A 21,699-nucleotide genomic window follows, 5' to 3' on the forward strand; every position below is an offset into this window, starting at 1 on the left:
GTAGTTACGAGTTTTCCTCATTGTCCCAGTAAATATTGTTGCAATTAGATATGTACCTTTGTCGCCAGCTGTGAACACTAAGGCTTCCAGCCCAACGAAGCAGAGCCGAGAAACGGAGAAATATTAATCATTAGGATTTCACAAATTCTCTGCTCTTCATATTATGTGGACTTGGAGCGACTTGAGAGCTAGTTTAAAATTCATATAAAACCGGTAAGCGGAGTGTGGTTAAATTTAATTAACATAGTCTGCACAGACTTGTCGGACAGACAGTACGCAACTTCGCTCCGCTTTAGTCCGTTTCTCCGCTGTGGTGGACAGGCAGCCTAAGCTTGTGGTTTGCGCAGTAAAGAATTACAAATTATCCAGGTTATATTCTGCATTGACATGTTGCAACTTTAGAGCAGACTTTATTCCCTAGCAGACGCCACGTGGTTTCACCCTCTCACCCCTAGAAACTGGGGATAATAAAATATAGCATGTAGCACTCGGGGACAGTACACTCGTAGCTTCCCAAGAGTGAAAAAATTTCCGAATCGGTTCAGTAGTTTCAAAGCTTATTCAATGCAAACAATCAAATCTTATAGATAAAACAGTAACAATCAATGAAGTTCAATGTCCTTTATGTCATGCCAAACTTTGTGGCGTAAGGCTGCGCTGCTTGTAAACTGTTAGGCACAAAAGAACATCTCAGTAACGATACGTGCACTGTCATGCATGTTGCAATTTCAAAGCAACCTAGAAGATAGACACAGACAATCCAAAGATTGTTTCCCAAATTTATGCCAGTTATGCTGTATTGAATAATATTTATGGCATATTTATGGGTCCATCAGGTTGTAATTATAATAATCAGCACAGTAAAACTGTATAGGATTTAATGTTAGTGATAATATTATGCCAATAGGTGGTGTGAAATATTACTATGTAAATTAAAAAATTAAAACAATATGCTTCAGTTGTTCATTAAATTATTTAATAATATGCAACATTAATTCTTTACAAAAGTTCAGCCTTTGATGGGGAGTTGCCGAAGCTGAAAACAGAGCTGAGCGGACATGATTTGAGTAAATAAATAAGTAAAAAAAAACAAAATGGTGTTTAGGCTCTGGTGTGGAAGTATGTAGTATTATCACTTAAGCTGTACTTAGAAGCTTATGCACAGAGAGACTTGTATATATAAGCATCAAGACATTGATGGTTATAATGTTATTTAGATATTGATATATTTCAGACGTGTCTTAGAACTTCTCCTCTTCAAGACCGTGTTTATAGAACATCATGATGGGTGTGGCGACGCCATTAATTTCCCTGTATTCCATCAAGGCGACCATGCCATCACAGTCCATTGATTCACCAGTGAAGAATTGGAGTTCCTTAAACCTACCTAGAATGTCTTTCATTACTTTATTCATGTTGGTCTTGAATACTTCTACTTGGTCTGGAGATTTCTCTTCCAATTTTGCTACTAATCTGAAATATGAAAAAAAAATGTTTAGTCAAAGTATAGCACACTATTATAATCTATTTTTGAAAAGTCTTATAAAACTAGGTGGGCGTCATCATATTATTTGAGATAGAGCCTAGATATAATCATGATGTCTGACAAAATTGTTAAAAGATTAGCCAACACAATATTAATGCAGATGTAACACACACAAATTACATTTATACACAAAAAAATAACAAAAAGAATATAATATTGAAGTAAAACAAATTGCCCTAGCTGCTCTAATGCAATTATATGTATACCATAGAAGTTCATATCAGTTCTGAGGCCAAACTGAAATCTCAAAGGTTCAAACTTCTGCCCTGTAAATTTACCCACACCTAATAACTTCATTGTAAAGGATTCCAAAAAATGCCTAATATTTGATTAAAAAAAGCCACTCTAGTTACAATGGGAGACCATTGATAATCCCCATGTTTTCTTTCACTCACAAAGCTAAGTTACCCTGCCTACCCTGCTTGTCGTTTTCTCTTTTATGCCATCTCTAAGAAAGATTATTTATGAAATTATTGCTCTCTCCTTTGTTGCAATGCAAAAAAACAGAAAGTGAATTATGTAAACATACATAGTCAATTATCTCTTAACGCACATCTTAGGCTTCAGATATAAAACTTATAGGTTTGCTAATACTTGTTCAGATACACCTAGCAAATGCCTTAGCTTTTAGAGCAAATTGCAGGCCTTGGGCCTAATGTGATACTAAAAATGTGTCCTGATGATAATAAGTCACCTATTAAATATCATCACTGTTGGAAATTTACAACAAGCAGCTTAAGCTATACAGAACTTATTAATTAAGAAATAAATGAGGCATTACATTAAGGCGTGTCAGCTCTATTTCATGAACAAACATTATGGAAATGAATGTTTTTTCATTAAAGTTATTTATTCTTGCATCTATTGCTCCATAAGCTGATATTGTTCATCAACCTCTGGTATTAGAATGATGCATTTAGATTGCATATGCAATCTTTGATATGCCTCGGAAATCAGCTGCAGGTGTTGCTATGTGCAGGACATAATATCAAGACAAATGACGTGCACCTAGGGGCGATAGCCCTGGCAATGCTTCCCTATGCTACTGTTGATATCTATAATTTTTATGATGCCTCAGAAATCAGCTGCAGGTGTGGCTACACACAGGTCATACATACATAATATCAAGATACAATGCAACTGCAGGAGGTACCCTGCCACCCCGCCACATTTTCATTAAACTATGTTATCTAAAATCTTGTATTGCACAGCTTAACACACTATGGTTGAAGTCATAAACTCTGCATGCTATTACTGTAATTTAAATGATCAGCATAGTCTATGCATAGTTACATAAACACAAATATAATTTTTACTTTTAATAGTCCCGCCCCGCCCCGCCCTCTACATTTTTTTTTGATTTTTTAAACATGAACTTTGCTCTTAAATGTAACAGAACCATTTTTTCATATAAATTTTCATTTGGATTCCTTTAAATCATGCCGATTCACAAGTCCTATTACTAAATATGTTAGGCTCAAAATTAAAAAAAAATAAAACAAATCTTGTCTATTATGTATAGAAATCCAAAGTATATCAGCTGGCATACAATAAATAATACAATAGCTGATAAGGGGTGACAATGACATTGATAGAGGCCAATTGGATATAACAATATGGTAAATAAATATAGGGTTTACATTTTAAATAAAAACCAAATGTTTAAGTTTAATTGTTGACAGATGGCCCTAGCGTTTATTATCCGCATGTTAACAAAGTTCTTTGTCCACAATTGCACACATATGATTCAGCCATTTCCAGTGAACTGAGATTTAGTCACTGACAACTGAAAATCGCCATACGAAATTATTTCATACGAAAATATCATTTTAGCTTGTAATAAATGTACAGTACTCACTTTTTCATGTAATCTTTAAGGTATAAAGTGTAAGATTTCTTGTCTCCGAAGGCAAAGCACTCTACCAGACGGTGATTTAGCACTATGTCTACACCGCTCTCGCAGGCAGAGTCTGTTCCTTCGTCCGCCTCCTCAGCCGAGGGGTTGAAACCCTCGATTTTGATATCGCCCTGTGTTCTAGTTTCCAATTTACCGGTCACTTCGTAAATGACTTCGTCCACAAGTTTGACTTTATACGTGTCCGAGAACATCTCGTCACCTGAAAATTAACACGTCCATATCAATTTTTGAAATCACTTTCAAATCCATAGCTGGGTGGGGTTGTCGATGTGGCAAAACCCCTAACAATAAAATACATGGTAAGACGTCTTCATTCACTAAACGTCAGATTCACAATAATGAAACACAACGAATTAACGAAATAATAACTTGAAAACACTTCGAATAACATGTTAAACGCAATTACCGGTAATAATATCCTTATAGATTCTCATTTTGAAGGATTACGGGCGATTAAAAATAATAAAAACCGAAACTACGGCTTCTAGCCCCAGGAACTAAACCGGAAAGGGCTTTGACTTTTTGAAAGAAAAGAAGGAAAAGAGAGATTGTACTAGTGTTGCCAGCACTATTGCAAAGTCATCTCTTTTTCACTGAGTATAAAACCTTCTACGAAATCTACAAACAAAAAGTATAAATGGTTTACACGGTATAAATTATTTTTTTCCTTCCATTGTTTATTTAGTTCATTTAAAGTACCCGGATTTATATTTGGAATTTTTGCTATCAATTTTACTGTGAGAATTTATCGACGTTAAGGATTTTATTATTAGCTTGTTTATTAATATTAAAAAATATACGTAACGTAATGATTTGTTTATTAGCTTATAGCTTTCTTATAATATAAATTAAATCATTTTATTACAATACATTTAATTATTTAAGTTTTGTTTCAGAACGTTTTGACATGTCAAGGACAGCGATTTAGTCACTAACATAACGGAAATAGATGGCGTTTCCATTTTTCTCATAGAAAGATGGAAGTGTTTCTTTATAATTCTACAGTTTGTAGATTATGTGGCGAAGAAAATGATAATGGAAATTTATTATATTCCTGTGAAGAAAATAAACAAAACTTAAGTGAAATTATAAACTCATATTTACCAATTAAGGTAAAATAGATTTACATTAAATTGTGACTGTTTTGACTTCCAATTTGATCAAGATGGCTGACATTTTATGTTGATAAATATCAACTTCACGTCTTTAATAATTTGTTTTCGAATTTTTGTATTAATTAAGATAATTAAAAAAAGCAATAACAGTTATAGTGGCTTATAATAGATTGTTTACTATTTTATTCTTTATTTAATGTTTACCATAATTCACAGATTCTCGCGCCATTATTTGACATTGATTTAAATCTAAATAGTATACAAATCAACATTTCAATTTTCAATAATTCTGGAAAATATGAACCTATTATTTAAATGCAAAGATAGTTTCAGTGCAGAATACGTTTAATATAACGATATTCATTAATTATGTGAGCAGCTTGTAAGCGAGTTTATTATGTAAGTGCTATTGTGAAACTGGTTTCTTGAAAGTGTTTTTCATTGAAATTCAGGTGGAAGACGATGGTGAACTGCCTCGAACTATTTGCCCTGGTTGCACTATACAATTAGAAGCCACAGTTGAATTTCTCAATTTAATAATTAATGGACAGGTAATCTACAACTTCTTTTTACTTCTAACTAAATATTTAAATTACTTACCTATTCATTTTAGTTTTTTGTTGATAATACTGATGTCTACATTATTAAATAAAATAATTTCAAGTTGTTTAATAATAACATTACTTTACAGAAAATAATTAGAGAATTGTACCAAAGAGAGAGGGAATATAAAAAAACCATATTAAATAGTTCAGACACATCTGATCCTTCGGAAAAAGTATTCTATAATCGTAAGTACTGTGCATGAGTTGTCTTTGTACTGATGGTAGAGTCTTTACAAATAACTTGATGTTTTAAAAGTGCTTATAAACTAAGCCTACTTAAAATTAATGATTTTTTTATTTTTCTTTAATTAGTGACTGGTACTAATATACATATGGAAGAAAATTTTCACTAAAATAAATGAGGAGAGAGTTCAGCAGTTGCTTTTTGGGATTTTGTAGACAAGAAGGAACCCTTATAGTTTCACTGTAGCTATTTTCAAGGGTACAGATCCTCAATTATTAAAGTTTAAAACATAATTTTTGTATATACTATACAGAACATCATGTGAAGTCATGTCCCTAGTTGCCAGTCACTTGTCTTAGTTGCTGAATAAGTTTGAGGTTTTTATCAAATGCAAACTTAAATAAACTACCTATAAAGTTAAACTAATTATAAAGTGTGAAGGGTAAACCTTAAACTAATTATAAAGTGTGAAGGGTTCTAAATTCCTAAATAATACTGAGAGGTGGTGATCATAAATAGACCAGCTAGCCTATCTTCTATTTTGGTCTTTATTAGCAACCTATTAAAATAAACAACAAATCAATTGACAAAATGTCATCTATCTACTAAACGATATCCAACAGACGGATGACATTTTTACATAGAATCTCAATTTTGTATAATATGTCAACACTGGTTTGTGAGTGAGTGAGTTGGTTCGTCATCAATACTTGAAACCAGGTAATCAATTTATTGACCATTTTACTTGGTCTTTTGTTTTCATTGTATATGTCGTAAAAATCGTAGAGTCATTAATAAAAATATGGACAGAACCGCTGACCTAACCTTGGTCATCGGCTCTGCCAATTACAATAGGTATGCTATGCTTAACCTCACTAATCGCTTAAACAATAAACTACTCATAATTTTACTATTGTACCCTGGTAGTTGTGGTAGAGGAAGTACATTGAGCAAGTCCCTGGACTTGTGACCAAGGTTGTGGTTTGAGGTTATAGATCCTTCAGTGAGCCAAGCTTCCACGGCGACATATAAAATAAGTTTTACTTCGACTTTATAATAAAACTAGCTGATGCCCCGCTGTTTCACCTGCTTAGTTACTGTTTCTGTGAGAATTTAGGGAATTTAGGCCTGATGCCTGCCTGCTGTGACACTCACAAATAACGCGGCTTTTAGTGGTGAAAGAATTGTCAAAATGGGTCTAGTAGATCCAGAGATTACCCCCTACAATACAACAAACATTACCTCTTTATAATAATAGCATAGATGCAGTCAGAAATTAATACAAAATTGCTCTAGCAGTAAACATTGATAATGGTCTATACCAAGTGGAGCACCCTGTGTCCCTGCAAGTGGCAGGGCTTGACAGGCCCAAGAGGAAGCGCGGGAGGCCACCAAAGAAGCCCAAATCACCAGAAGAACTTGCCAAGGAGATCTCAACAGCAAAACTACAAATACCAGAAAACAAATCTATCATTGAAAAGAAAGATGATGAGGACATCTCAGGGAAAAGGAGAAGAAAAACTCCCACTAGATTCAAAGAAGCTGTGCAGGTGTGTTAATGGTATTTTATTAATTGGAGTGGAAAACTATTGTCTATAGTAGGGGAGCCAGAGAGGGGATTTTTGCAGTTACTCGAGCACGGCAGATGAACAATGGGAGTATACCTTGCACATTGTTCAGTACCTCCGCCAAGTTTGAGCCCTTAATATTGGTGGGTATGTTTATGGCAAACAAAAAAAAAACTAACTTCAGTAATACTCAACCAGCACGTCAGATTAAGATAACATAGGTGAGTTGATAGCTAAAAGATGTGTATTTCGAAAATGTGACAATTTAAGCGTAACATAAAGAAATAAGAGGGTTCCAAATTTACAACATAAAACCCTTGTATTTCTCTTATCGAGCCACGAGCACAGTAATTTTTTTACTTATTTTGAATGAAATAATCTCCTGAAAATTTTCTGAAGAATTCAGTAAGCCAAAGTAATAAAAATTATCTTTAAATTCTGTAGTATTTTCCCCACTGCTGAAAACGAAAAAAGTATATAACCATTTATTCTTTCTATCATCTAATCTACCAAATGTTATCAATTCCCATGACGCTTTAGTAACTGCAAATTTAGCATCCTGGGCTCCCCTACTATTATTAATATAAACAGAGCAACACTTTGCATTGGCATGACACTTTCGCTCTGCGACACTTAAGGGAAATGTCCTTTAGGAACACATATCCTTTAAGTGTTCCCTGTTTCTATTAACCAGAGATGTCGATGTTAAGCCTTGTGTACATTTAAATATACACAGGCAACGATGCTCTTCAGAATGGAACACAGCAATGCTGTTTGGTATCAAAAATAAGCATTGTGGTCTCTCTCATGAAAAGTTCTACAACAACTACCAAATGACTAATGGTTTCAATTATAACCCAATTTAGTAATAGGGATGATGACAGTTTTTTAAATTGTATATAAATTAAGAGAATACTAATAGTAAAGCAATTTTGTAAAAGGAACAGGGTATCTGCGATCATTACTTTCGGAGCTACAGGGATTTAAAGAGACATATTTGCGGCGCTGCCGCGGATCCCTGAAAAACGCCCCATACAAAATGGCTCGAAATAATGACGTCATAGGCAATGTAATGATCGTTAGATTTGTATGCGCGTTCAAACAAAATTACTAATATTTTTATTATTTGTGCGTTTATGCTTATAGTTCATATATTAAAAAATATCACATTTAATGTAAGGAAGCTAAAACTGTATGAATTTTCATCTAATTACGATAAAATATTTTTAATTGTTTTTGAAATTTTATAATCTCATTTATTTTACAAATATCCAGACAATCTTTGCTTTTTAAGTATAAATTAGTTAACTCTACTTACCCGAATGTATCATAAAAATCAATATATTCAAACCTAGTCATCATCCCCATTCTATAAAAATATTTTCTACTAGCCTCGCGATTTTACCAGCGTAGTTCCCATGGAATACGGAGAGAAAATATGGCATATGACACTCACAAAAAATGTGGCTTTCTATTGGTGAAAATATTTTCAAAATTGCTTCAGTAAATCCAGAGATTACCGCCTACAATACCACTAACTTAAGCTCTTTATAATATAACCATATAGATTTATATATTCCACATAGAAGATGAACCTTTTTATATTTTTCCAACATTGTGTCAGCCTAGGAGGAATTTTTCTAAATTAAAAAGCTTAAAAATAGTAATAGTTGGTGTTTGTATTAAGTGGAAAGAAGAGCAGTGTGTCCGCTTCCATCTTAGATTGCATCATTACTTACCTTCAAGTGAGATTGTAATCAAGGGCAAAGTTATAGAGAATAAAAACAAAATTCTAGGGTAAAGAACTCGAAAGAATATTCATAGAAGTTGGAGTAATAGATGGTGAAGAGAGTGACCATGAAATAAAGATTGAGTTGGAGCCAGACAAGCCAGTCAGCAAGGAGCCAGAGGTGATAGGCCACATTGAGAAGTCTGGGGAGCTTGTTGTAGTTGTGAAGAATAAAGGACGTGGAAGGCCCAAGGGTAAGAAGTTTGTATGCATTTGTTAATATTTGAAACATTTAAAGTTATTTATTTGCGTAGTTTCTGTTGAACTTGGACTGCAATAATATGCTAAAAATAATTAAATAGCCAGCAGATATATGTTTAGGCATAAAGACATTTATATAGCTGGGAAGGGACTGTAACATGTGCGGTATAGGTGTGTGTTTACCGTTTGCACATGTTATCAAGGGCCCTTTGAACACTTGAACACTACACTCAGGTCCCAAGTCTAGACATTAACTCGAAGCTTTTCTCTCTGCCATACACGTAAAAGCCAGTAAGTGTCTCAAATTACTTTTCAAGAACTGTTTAAAGGTTTGAGACTGAGAGTTAGACATTATTTCAGTTACAGAACTAAATGTGGTATTCATTACTAGGGCTTTAATTATTGCCATTCTCCTTTAGGCCGTTCGAATCAGACCCGCGAAGAATGCGACATCTGCGGCATGGAGTTCATGTCGCGCGGGCGATACATGTCGCACGTGGCGGCGCACGGGCCGGTGCTGTATCGCTGCGGCTGCGACGAGCTCTTCCCCACGCGCCTGCTCTTTAACGAGCACCAGGCCACCACGCGCCACACGGGCCGCACCATCGAGTCGCGCCCCGACCACCAAGCGAGCGTAAGTGACGGAGCGACCATATGTGGCGCGGGCCCGCGCTGTATCGCTGCGGCTGCGACGAGCTCTTCCCCACGCGCCTGCTCTTTAACGAGCACCAGGCCACCACGCGCCACACGGGCCGCACCATCGAGTCGCGCCCCGACCACCAAGCGAGCGTAAGTGACGGAGCGACCATATGTGGCGCGGGCCCGCGCTGTATCGCTGCGGCTGCGACGAGCTCTTCCCCACGCGCCTGCTCTTTAACGAGCACCAGGCCACCACGCGCCACACGGGCCGCACCATCGAGTCGCGCTCCGACCACCAAGCGAGCGTAAGTGAGGGAGCGACCATATGTGGCACGGGCCCGTGCTATACCGTTGCGGCTCTGGCCGAGCCCTTTCCCACACCTTTTCAAAAACTCAAAATCTCAATTCGTTTATTTCAAGTAGGCTTACTCTACAAACTCTTTTGAAATGTCAAGTTTGACTATTTGCAAAGACTACCGCTGGTTCCGAAAACAAGTTCTGTTGAGGAAAGTCAGCAATACACTCAACTTTTTTCTTTTAAAATAATTATTCTCTGTGTTTTTATTAACTTTTCCTAAATGAACTCAATGAAATTTTTTCAATGAAGATGAAAGTCGATCCAATCGTCATCATCATTATGGATAAATATAATAGGTATGAATATTCTCTTGTTTACAGTCTAAAGACCCCGAATTGACCCCAAAATTAGAGAAAGAAACTGAGAATGATGATGGTGAAAAGGTGACTACTGATCAAACGCAAGTGACGTCGACCCCAGCGCTGCAAGCGCTGCCCGACCTGAGCGACGCAGAAGATGCTGGAGAGGAATTGTTATCTATCAAGGACCCGCTGGACATCGCCGGGAACAAAAATAAAAAAGGCAAATGCATGCTACATCTTTATTGTAAACGTTAAGCTGTTTAGTCGTTACTAGAAAACAATGGATTCTCCGAAAAGCTGTTTCCTCCTATTTCTCAGTCCTAAAATTACACAATTTTTGATAGTCATAATGATTTTGTCTATTTTACATGTAATATTTTAGTATTTCTTCACTGTTAGCTGTTGTTTTTATTTTCATGACAATAACATTTAAAGAGCACGGAATTTACAAAACATTCGGTTATATTGCTAATGAAGATATCAAAAAGAATTGGGCCCAAATATGCTCCCTGAAGAACACCTGATTTTGTCAGTAAGCCCACGTAAACAGAATAAAACATTGGTTTGATAGACATGGTTAAGATGTAAGACCATTGCAGTTATGGATCAGATATTCCATACACAGTAATGATGTGTTATGTCAACAAAATGTTCAAAATGTAGGCCTTACTAAAATCTTTTACACAGAATATTGTTTGTTTTTACCTTTGCCTTTTTAAATCTGATTATTATAATTTGGAAAATAAGTTATAACGAAAATCTGGCATAAGGAGACACTGCAAAGGCTCATCAAAATATAGAAAAATCCTATCAGTCGAGTATCTTTTATCTATCAAATCCATTCATCTACAGACAATGTTAGGTTATTATTTACAAATAACGCATATTTATTGTTAATATAGTAGAGGAAGACACAGAAATCACTATGAAGGACTTAGTGACCGTCACCAAGAAGAAAATCAAGTGCAACAATTGCGACAAGGTGTTCAGCAACAGACAGAGCAAGTCTTTACATAATAAGGTAACTTTTTATAATAATTCGTTAATAAATGATTAGCAGACTTCAGCCTCGTTCCCGTGGGAATAGCGAGATAGATTGCTTGTGGTCATCACAGGGATAATGATTCTAATGGTGAACAAGATTTTTAAACTTTAAAAAGACAAAAGATTTTATTAGTTGTGCCAAGTGCAGTGCGCTTGGTGCGTCAAACTATTTGGGTTTTGGTGTTGATATTTTAAGTGGTCCAGGGACCAGACACTATAATACTGGTAATTGCCTACTTTAGTGTCTGATGGTCATGTGTGACACAATTTAATATTAATTTATTTATTTCTTTAAATAGGCAGTTCATCTCGGCGAGAGGAACTACAAATGTAACGAATGCGATGCGACGTTCGCGTACCCGCGCTCGCTGGCCGTGCACCGCGTGTCGCACCGCCGAGCGCGGCCCAGCCGAGGGTTCGCCTGCGACCTGTGCGGGAAGGTAAGAGAGCGAGCGTGCGTGTCGCTGCGTGCACGGAACGTTCGCGTGCCCGCGCTCGCTGGCCGTGCACCGCGTGTCGCACCGCCGAGCGCGGCCCAGCCGAGGGTTCGCCTGCGACCTGTGCGGGAAGGTAAGAGAGCGAGCGTGCGTGTCGCTGCGTGCACGGAACGTTCGCGTGCCCGCGCTCGCTGGCCGTGCACCGCGTGTCGCACCGCCGAGCGCGGCCCAGCCGAGGGTTCGCCTGCGACCTGTGCGGGAAGGTAAGAGAGCGAGCGTGCGTGTCGCTGCGTGCACGGAACGTTCGCGTGCCCGCGCTCGCTGGCCGTGCACCGCGTGTCGCACCGCCGAGCGCGGCCCAACCGAGGGTTCGCCTGCGACCTGTGCGGGAAGGTAAGAGAGCGAGCGTGCGTGTCGCTGCGTGCACGGAACGTTCGCGTGCCCGCGCTCGCTGGCCGTGCACCGCGTGTCGCACCGCCGAGCGCGGCCCAGCCGAGGGTTCGCCTGCGACCTGTGCGGGAAGGTAAGAGAGCGAGCGTGCGTGTCGCTGCGTGCACGGAACGTTCGCGTGCCCGCGCTCGCTGGCCGTGCACCGCGTGTCGCACCGCCGAGCGCGGCCCAGCCGAGGGTTCGCCTGCGACCTGTGCGGGAAGGTAAGAGAGCGAGCGTGCGTGTCGCTGCGTGCACGGAACGTTCGCGTGCCCGCGTGTGCACTGTCGGTGACTGAGGGTGTGTCCGCAGGTGCTGAACCACCCGTCGTCGGTGGTGTACCACAAGCAGGCGGAGCACGCGGCGCAGCGCTACGTGTGCGGCACGTGCGGCAAGCACTTCCGCCACAAGCAGCTGCTGCAGCGGCACCAGCTCGTGCACTCGCAGCTGCGGCCCTTCCTGTGCAAGGTACGGTAGTTGTTGAGATTATATAGAGGTGATTGAACTGACAAAACTAAATTACGAAAACCACTCATTAACTTTTAAATAAAAAGTACTGTAAATTTTTGATCATAAGGTATGCAACGCAACGTTCAAGACGAAGGCGAACCTGCTGAACCACCAGCTGCTGCACACCGGCGTGAAGAAGTTCACGTGCGAGATCTGCAAGCAGAAGTTCGCGCACAAGACCAGCCTCACGCTGCACATGCGCCTGCACACCGGTGAGACTAAGGGGCGGTTGCATGTACCCGCTCATTCTTACCTCAACAAGTATTTGTGTGTACGCATACGGCAACGTCAAGTCTGTAATGTAGTCTTTGTTTTGTTAAGGCTTAAAGCCGTTCTCGTGCAGCATGTGCGGCAAGACGTTCAGCCAGAAGGGCAACCTGTCGGAGCACGAGCGCATCCACACGGGGGAGAAGCCGTACCAGTGCGCGCTGTGTCCGCGCCGCTTCACCACGTCGTCGCAGCACCGCCTGCACGCGCGCCGCCACGCCGCCGACCGCGCGCACTACTGCGCCAAGTGCGGCAAACGGTGAGCGACCTCACACAGACGTGCTCGCTGATGTACCAGTACCGCTTCACCACGTCGTCGCAGCTCTTCCAAACTTGAACTAAAAGCATAAGTTCGCGTTCGTGTGCCTGCAATATACCAACTACAGCAATGACACAACTCAACAACAAAAATTTCATTAAGTATACTTAAATTACTTAACCACAAAATTTCAAATGAAAAATACTTAGCCTCTCAGACCTCCCTAAAACCACGCTCTGCTACCAAAAATGTGTATCGGCCAAGTCTCTCCCCTCCGGAAAACTCGAGAAAGCGAGGTTACAGGAAGAGCTATGCTTGAAACTGGAGCATACTATTCAGCTCGGATTCCAGCAAAAAGTGGGCTGTCCGTATGAGGTCCTTAGCGGATGCGGTTCTCCCCTTAACGAGAATGCTCGAGATAAATGTGTGTGGAGTTTTGACGTGTGTGCGTATAATGTTTTCTTACAAACTCTCTGGTGACGCGAGGACACTTCTGCGAAAGATGCATATTGTATCAGTGTTTGTTAACAGTTGGGTTGCTGAACATGATTTAATTCATCAGGTTCGCGTCTCGCAACTCGTGGGCGCTGCACGTGCGGCGCGACGACTGCGTGCGACAGACGCGACTGCTGGACGCTAACAAGGTGAGGCAGTCAAACGCCTATTGAGAACTCTATTTTGGCTGCGACGGACGGTCAATGTAAAGCCTCAATATCTACAATATTTTCTGTCAATTGAAACAGTTATGCAGTAGTGCCACTAGATGGCGCTGTTTCAATTCCTTAGATATTCGCGTTTACGGTTACGCGAAAACATTGAAAACTGTCACCAAGTACTCTGGTCAAGTTAAGTTACTGTGTCAGAAACCGAATGCGTGAGTGTGCATTACTTTGAGTTTTTGAAGCATACCTACAGAATACAACTTGAATATTTTTATGTACTTATACAGAATACAAAATAACACTTTATTACAGCAGACACACAAGCAAGTGAGCCTCCTCGTGAGCGACAAGAACAACACGCAGCAGATCCAGCAGTCGCTGCAGATCCAGTCGCTGCACAAGCTGGACCCGGACGAGGACAGCGAGGAGCGCGTCATATACGTCGCGTACGACGCGGACGACTCGCAGACCGGCGCCTTCCATATACTGGACCCCGAACAGGTACGATACACGCGCACTAGCTGTACCCGGACGAGGACAGCGAGGAGCGCGTCATATACGTCGCGTACGACGCGGACGACTCGCAGACCGGCGCCTTCCACATACTGGACCCCGAGCAGGTACGATACACGCGCACTAGCTGTACCCGGACGAGGACAGCGAGGAGCGCGTCATATACGTCGCGTACGACGCGGACGACTCGCAGACCGGCGCCTTCCACATACTGGACCCCGAACAGATACGATAAAAAGCCTGAGAGGTGGCCTTTCGATCCCCGCCTATCTATCGCCCCGCCTGGACTATCATTCCCACTCCTAACACAGTCTTTTCATACTAGTTGGAGAGGAACGGGAATATTGGTCATATTTAAAAATGATATGGCAAATATGAAAAAAGAAATTAAATAATTTAGCTGAATTAGCAGAATGCTTTTATAGACTGCTATTTTTGTTTTGGAATGTAAGTCGTGCGAAGTCCAAACTCTTCCATTTAAAATAGGCTGACAATTAAGGTAATGTTTTTTTTTTATTCTTTACAAGTTAGCCCTTGACTATACAATCTTACCTGATGTTAAGTTACGTGTGTTAGGTGTAGGATGAAAGTCCACACTCCTTTCATTTTCTACACGACATCGTACCGGAACGCTAAATCGTACGTCTTGTTACAATAATTTGTATTTTGTTAATGATCAGGCGGTGAACATCGAAGAGAGCCGCGTGCTGAGCAGCTGCCAGCTGTTCTCCGGCTCGTCGCTGCTGATGCCGCGCCAGCTGGAGAACCTGAAGCTGGAGGCGGAGGAGATGGAGATCCAGGAGTTGCATATGGAGGAAGAGGAGGAGCCTGTCAGCGTTAACGAGAGCATACCGGTTAGTCAAAGAAATTAAAAACTAAAAAACACGCTTTTAGCAGGTAATAAAAATTACTGGATTTTTTTGTATTCCTGACAGCAAACCCTTTCATTTGATACTTATATCATGGGGGTGCATTTTGCATAGAATGTCCTGTCCACCATTTTGGACGTCTGCCATATTGGAATTAAGTCACGTGACTATTTTTTCGTATTCCTGACAGCAAACCCTTTCATTTGATAAAAGTCAAAGTCAAAATTCATTTATTTCAATTAGCCTTAGTTTACAAGCACTTTTGAAAGGTCAAGATTATGTCATAGTTTAATTTAATTTAATGGTGGTAATAATAGTCGAAAACTTAAAACTAAAGTTACGAGGGTTCCAAACGCGCCGATATCCATATCATGGGGTGGATTTCAAACAGCCAGTCCGCCATCTTGGGGAGGCCGCCATACTGGATTTGTAAGCTAACAGCCGTACAAATGGGATAATAAGTTAGGTGGTATGGATGAGTCTTAAATCTAAATAGTAAATACCCATTGTCTGTATGTATTTATGGTTTTTTAATCTGTCATGTTATTTATTGTGTTCAGGTGACGGACGAGGAAGGCAACCCGCTGCACTTCACGATGCAAGACGGCACCAAACTTGCCATCACGTCCATCGATGGCAAGTCGTTGCAGGTAACTTATTAACCATTTGACTCCTAAATGGACGACCGGTCGTCCATCGTATCCGTTACGTGACATGTAAAAAAATATAAAGTAAACTAAGGGCAATAGGCGAGCACAGTATCATACTCCGCGCGATAGAGGAATATATAAAGATTTTTTAAATGGCTCACAACGGTAGATTCAAACCGCATTCCCTGACTATCGGCTTCTTCAACGCAGACGGGCTTTTCGATGAAATACTCGCGGGCAGCGAATGGTTAAACAGCTTCTTCGCTAACTATTGTCCGTATATGAAGGTTCAGAGTCACACAGCGGGCGATGGAACGAGCTATGTTAGGAGTAACTCTGCGTGATTGAATCAGAAATGAGAAGATCCGCAGAAGAACCAAAGTAGCTCGCCTTTGACTCGAGATGCAATATCGCCCCTCGGCTGTAATTTTCAACTTACCGCACTTAAACATAATGTACAATTAAGTTGGTTAAATTTAGGTAATGTAATTATTTGGAACATTTAATGTTCGGCACAAATCTTACTTTTAATTTAAAACTGAGGCAGTTGTGTTTTAACTATTAACTGTAATTTACAGAAGGGTCATTCACGGTCATATTACAGAAAAAAAACTGAAGAATAGTTAATATTTGCAGCTACAGGACTTGTAACGTCATGATGACAGGGTGTCAATTTTTAAGATTTATTTTTGAATACTTATAACTTCAAAATTCAGATTTTTTTTCATATTTTTCTAATAGCTGCCATGACTTGTCCTTTTGCCTGTTTTCCGCTTGACGTTGATTTTTGGGACACCCTGTAGATGTCTAATCGTTACGTTACAAAATCAAATCTTATCGCCTTATGCCTGCGAACCTACATTGCAGCAGCGTGCTGTGTTTTAGCTCCAAATTCTCTCTCATATAGGGACGGAGGCGTGACCTTGAAGTGGGTTCATTCGAATACGATGTTTCTTATTTTAAAGTAAACTAATGTTTTTAGGTCGTCACTCAAGACGGTCAGACCATACCGGTAGAAATCAACGGATACAACGAAGAAGAAGTAAGTATACTTAATTGATGTAACCTACATCACAGAAAACATATGTACAAGTACAGAAGATTCACTCCGCAACGTCATTAAAATAAATAGCGACTCTCTGTACTACACAATACGGCGCAATTCAGTTCGAAAAAAATTATTAGCAAGCCGTTTTATTTACCTACAGTTCTTATATTTATTAAGTTCTTATATTTATTTTATCTACTCAAACAACGTTAGGGTTGTCTTCAAATAAAAAATACTTACTACTAGATTTAACGCGGCGATGTTCGCGTATCTTCTTAACAAAATAAAAAAGTAGTGCGTTCGTCATTGATTAGACTAACAATACATCAACACGTAACTTTTTAAATATTGCGCTAAAACACGGAGTGCGCCAGGCCTGTCTACATGCAAGTTCTTAAAGTACATGAAAACAAGCAATTGTGAACTTTACTTACCTAGCAATAAGGTCCTTTGTAACAATCGATATAAATACTAGCACAATCGATTTGTGTCTCTAATTTAAATTAATTTAAGAGTCGTGATAGCCCAGTGGATATGACCACTGCCTCCGATGGGTGTGGATTCGATTCCGGTTCGGAGCATGCACCTCCAACTTTTCAGTTATGTGCATTTTAAGAAATTGAATATCACGTGTCTCAAACGGGGAAAACATCGTGAGGAAACCTGCATACCAATGAATTTTCTTAAATCTCTGCGAGTGTGAAGTCTGCCAATCAGCATTGGGCCAGCGTGGCATAATCCCTCTCATTCTGAGAGGAGACTCGAGCTCAGCATTGAGTCGAATATGGGTTGATAATGATGATGAATGATTTAAATTAGTGTGTTTCAATCAATGCCAATATTAGGACGTACTAAATGCTGCAATTAGAAGACAAAATTCTTTTGGCACATATCTTTAAATTGTAAACATATTGTACCAATCATATCGTTCCAAAATAATAATCATCATCTTTTTATTATCCTACTTAACAAAAATTTAAGGTTCTACATGTTTAACAACTATAAAACATGGATACTATAGAGACAGTTCTTATATTCGCATTAGATCGCGTTCCTCAATAGCTCAACGGTAAGAGTGGTCGGACTCATAACCGAGGGGTGGTGGTTCAGTCCTCACCCCGTTGGTCTATTGTCGTACCCACTCCTAGCACGGTCTTTCCCGACTAGTTGGAGGGAATGGGAATATTGGTCATATTATAACAAATACATCAAATATATTCTTTAAAAAAAAAACCAAAAAAAAAATGATCGTTGATCATATAATTTGAAAGAAAAGTAACATCTAGCGAGGAAGGTCCTTATGTTATTAGTCTGAGATTTTGATAGATTATAAAATTGCTTTTTTTTACTCAGGTCCACATAGCGGGTGTGTCGTCGCCAGACATAGACAAATCTGCGGACGACGACTCTTCGGCCGTCACGCACTACTTCACCATCGTGTAAACATCACCTTAGCAGTAGGTAGCATCATTCGAGGTGACAGCTCATTCGAGGTGACAGATCATTCGAGGTGACAGCTCATTCGAGGTGACAGCTCATTCGAGGTGACAGCTCATTCGAGGTGACAGCACAATCGAGGTGACAGCTCATTCGAGGTAACAGATCATTCGAGGTGACAGCTCATTCGAGGTGACAAATCATTCGAGGTGACAGCTCATTCGAGGTGACAGCTCATTCGAGGTTACAGATCATTCGAGGTGACAGATCATTCGAGGTCACAGCTCATTCGAGGTGACAGCTCATTCGAGGTGACAGATCATTCGAGGTGACAGCTCATTCGATGTTACAGCTCATTTGAGATGACAGCTCATTCGAGGTGACAAATCATTCGAGGTGAGAGCTCATTCGAGGTGACAGCACAATCAAGGTGACAGCTCATTCGAGGTGACAGCTCTGAACTGTCATCATTCCTATTGTTGTGTTCGGATCTAAAGGTTGTCGGTGAACTCGAAAAGTGGTAATAGAATTTTCAAAATTGGTTCAGTAGATCCAGAGATTCCCCCTATAATACCACAAACTTTACAATATATATATATATATATATTTATTCTTTACAAGTTAGCCCTTGGCTACAATCTCACCTGACGGTAAGTGATGATGCCATCTTAGACGGTAAGTCTAAGATGGAAGCGAGCTAACTTGTTAGGAGGAGGGTGAAAATCCACACCCCTTTCGGTTTCTACATGGCATCGTACCGAAACGCTAAATCGCTTGGCGGTATGTCTTTGCCGGTAGGGTGGTTACTTAATTTAGTCATTAGTAAGATGACTTTCCACTTACTATCAGGTAAGTGTTGTTCGGTCCATCTGTCTTCTATTTCCCATACAAACGTTTAAGAGTCAAGCGGTAGGGGTAGGGTAGGGGTAGGGGTAGGGTAGGGGTAGAGGCATAGAAGGGTACAGTAGGGATAGAGAATTAGTGCGCTTATGTCAAAACGAAGCTTGACCGGATCCGCTAGTGTAAAATAAAATCATAATATTACCTATATATACAACAAAATATAAATTATTATCAAGTATCAATGCAGTTGCAGTCTTAGGTGAATGACATAACACAGGGTTGCCATAACATCGACAATATGTGACTCATTTATTTTGTTACTCTTTTATGTCGCATTATCTATTTATCTTGATAAATATTTTGTCAATACATATTATAAACGTTACAGGTTAGTCAGTGCTTTGACACATATGTGAAGTGCACTTCATTTACAAGTTACGTTTTGAAAACAATTGTGAATAATCAGCTTTTATCTCATAATATAGAATTATATTTTATATGCAATAACATATTTTTAATAATATTTATATGTTAACATTTTAAATTTAAGTGTATAAAATAAAAATATGTAATGATAATAATGCGATAATAATATACAGTTTAAATATAATATACAATTTTTAAAGGCAAAAATTTGGTTTGAATTTTAACACAGCTAAGTTTTCTAATGTTTTAAACTGACTTATTTGTTTTTGTAATTGTGTACTGAATATTTAGGTAACTAATTATAATTGCTGTATATTTGTAATTATTATTATTATTAAGAGTCACAGGAGAAATACGTGAAAATTGTAATCTATACTTTTTTCTAAGATAAAGCCGAGATGGATGTTAGGTTAGGTTGTTTATTTCTTCAATGTTAAGTTTAATGTTCATTGTTTTAAGATATTCACATAAATGTAATCATTGTTTATAAATAGGGCAGAATTTAGAACATCAATCATTATTATAGCTATAGTCTGGCAAGTTCGTTGATGACACTCCCATGATATGCGGGCGACGGGGGACAGACTGCGCGGGTGTGAAATCGTGCGTGCGGGGAAGTGAGGTGCATCAGTCGTGGGTTTTCATTCAACGCTACACGCCCCCCGGCCCGCGCGTACCATCGGGAGTGTTACGAACGAAGTTGCCAAGCTATAGTAGTATTTACGATTCATTGGCGGAAAAGGGGGTTTTTGGTCACGGTAAAAGGCATATTGATGACTTTTTTTTAAATAAAAAAAAATAATTAAAATGCTTTCTAGCTATATTAAGTTGATCTCGAACACTTGAATAGTTTTAAAGTATTAAGCTTGCCCTATACGGTTGTTTGTATATTTTTCAAATAATTTCAAAAGGGAAGGTTTTTTTCGATTTTAGTGCTGTTGGTTGTATTGTATTGATAGTGATTGTTATTTATTTTCATGAGAATTGAGTTTTTAGTTGAATATATGTTTAAGATGAATTTGATGTAACTAAATATTATTAATATTAAAAGAATAAAAATATGATTGACAAATCAAGTTATTTTTATTTAAATTTCTAATCACCATTTTTTCCTAAGAACGAAGAATGCAGAGGTATGTGTATGGTGAGACTTATTGATGGTTTTTAGTCAGTTTTTTGGAAAATCAAACCAAATTGCCCGACGTAAGTAACTACCTTGAAGTAAAAACAGAAATTTAGATGGTAACCGTTTCTTTATCTTTGATTTTATTAAATCAAAGATTTAAATTCCTTTTTAATCGAAGGCGGTGCCAAAAAAAAAACAAAATAAACTTAAGGGCTTTACTGGCATAGCCTTCAAAACAATCAAAAGAAAGGACATGGTACGATGTTTTTTTTTCGCTTTTTAGAGTAATGCATCTTTAAAGTCAATTAATTTTTTTTTGTCAAAAAGATTTAATTGCTGAAATACATGCGTAAGGCATGCCAGCAGTCAGTAGCGGATTTGCAAATTTGCCGCCAGTAGACTATTGAATTTTTGTATCCCTGAACACTGAAATTCGATATTCGATAGCGAATACCTGCGACTCGCTTGATGTATGTCCACCTGGTTTGGGGTCGTCCAACACTGCGCTTTCTGTTGCGGACCCGCCATTCCAGTACCTTGAGACCCCGACGGTCATCGGCTCTTCGACTATGTGCCCCGCCCATTGCCACTTCAGCTTCGCAACTCGTTGAGCTATGTCGGTGACTTAATCAATACAAATAAGTACCTTCAATTGTGTTATTAATATTGCAATCAGGATGTACAGGACTTAAATATTAAAACTATCGTTATATTTTCTTTATTTCTGTTTCTTTTTGGGTTAAATTTGCCGCCCCAGGCTCCAGCCTACTTAGCCTACTGGTAAATCCTCCACTGCCCGCAGTCCTGGACTTGTGGACGTTGATGATGGACACAACGCTCAGTGACGTGCACTTCATAGATGCAAAAATGCACAGCCTACCCTAAAGACTCCATACAAACATAATATGTTGGACCAATGAATATATAGTTGGACATGAAGTTTTCCAATTTCTA

General features: G+C 39.2%; 2 protein-coding genes across 2 annotated transcripts; one reads left to right on the top strand and one right to left on the bottom strand.

Annotated features, from left to right (window-relative positions):
* Positions 1–954: 954 nt before the first annotated feature.
* On the bottom strand, positions 955–4,029 carry LOC112051884 (translationally-controlled tumor protein homolog). Its single transcript, XM_024090710.2, has 3 exons — positions 3,871–4,029; positions 3,405–3,663; positions 955–1,473 (listed from the first exon to the last, which is right to left on the bottom strand). The coding sequence occupies exons 1-3, from the start codon at positions 3,896–3,898 to the stop codon at positions 1,242–1,244; spliced, it is 519 nt and encodes a 172-aa protein (XP_023946478.1). The 5' UTR covers positions 3,899–4,029; the 3' UTR covers positions 955–1,241.
* A 361-nt stretch (positions 4,030–4,390) lies between these two features.
* Positions 4,391–20,691, top strand: LOC112051888 (zinc finger protein 665). The gene is given in 19 exon segments (XM_052891104.1): positions 4,391–4,576; positions 5,032–5,130; positions 5,271–5,370; positions 6,668–6,918; positions 8,733–8,919; positions 9,346–9,722; positions 9,724–9,870; positions 10,244–10,445; positions 11,128–11,246; positions 11,569–11,709; positions 12,448–12,603; positions 12,713–12,857; positions 12,967–13,171; positions 13,734–13,815; positions 14,146–14,334; positions 15,027–15,200; positions 15,776–15,865; positions 16,848–16,907; positions 18,267–20,691. Coding segments are annotated over 19 exon segments (2,949 nt in total). The 5' UTR covers positions 4,391–4,441; the 3' UTR covers positions 18,357–20,691.
* The last annotated feature ends 1,008 nt before the right edge of the window (positions 20,692–21,699 follow it).

This window comes from Bicyclus anynana, chromosome 3 (assembly GCF_947172395.1).
Source record: "Bicyclus anynana chromosome 3, ilBicAnyn1.1, whole genome shotgun sequence".
In the NCBI taxonomy this organism is placed as follows: domain Eukaryota; kingdom Metazoa; phylum Arthropoda; class Insecta; order Lepidoptera; family Nymphalidae; genus Bicyclus; species Bicyclus anynana.

Bases quoted from the DNA above. Each gene is read 5' to 3' on its own strand.
- LOC112051884 (XM_024090710.2), bottom strand. From the start codon at position 3,898: ATGAGAATCTATAAGGATATTATTACCG. The intron at 3,664-3,870 runs GTAATTGCGTTT...GTTAATTTTCAG, and splicing joins CTATAAGGATATTATTACCG to GTGACGAGATGTTCTCGGAC. The intron at 1,474-3,404 runs GTGAGTACTGTA...TTCATATTTCAG, and splicing joins CTTAAAGATTACATGAAAAA to ATTAGTAGCAAAATTGGAAG.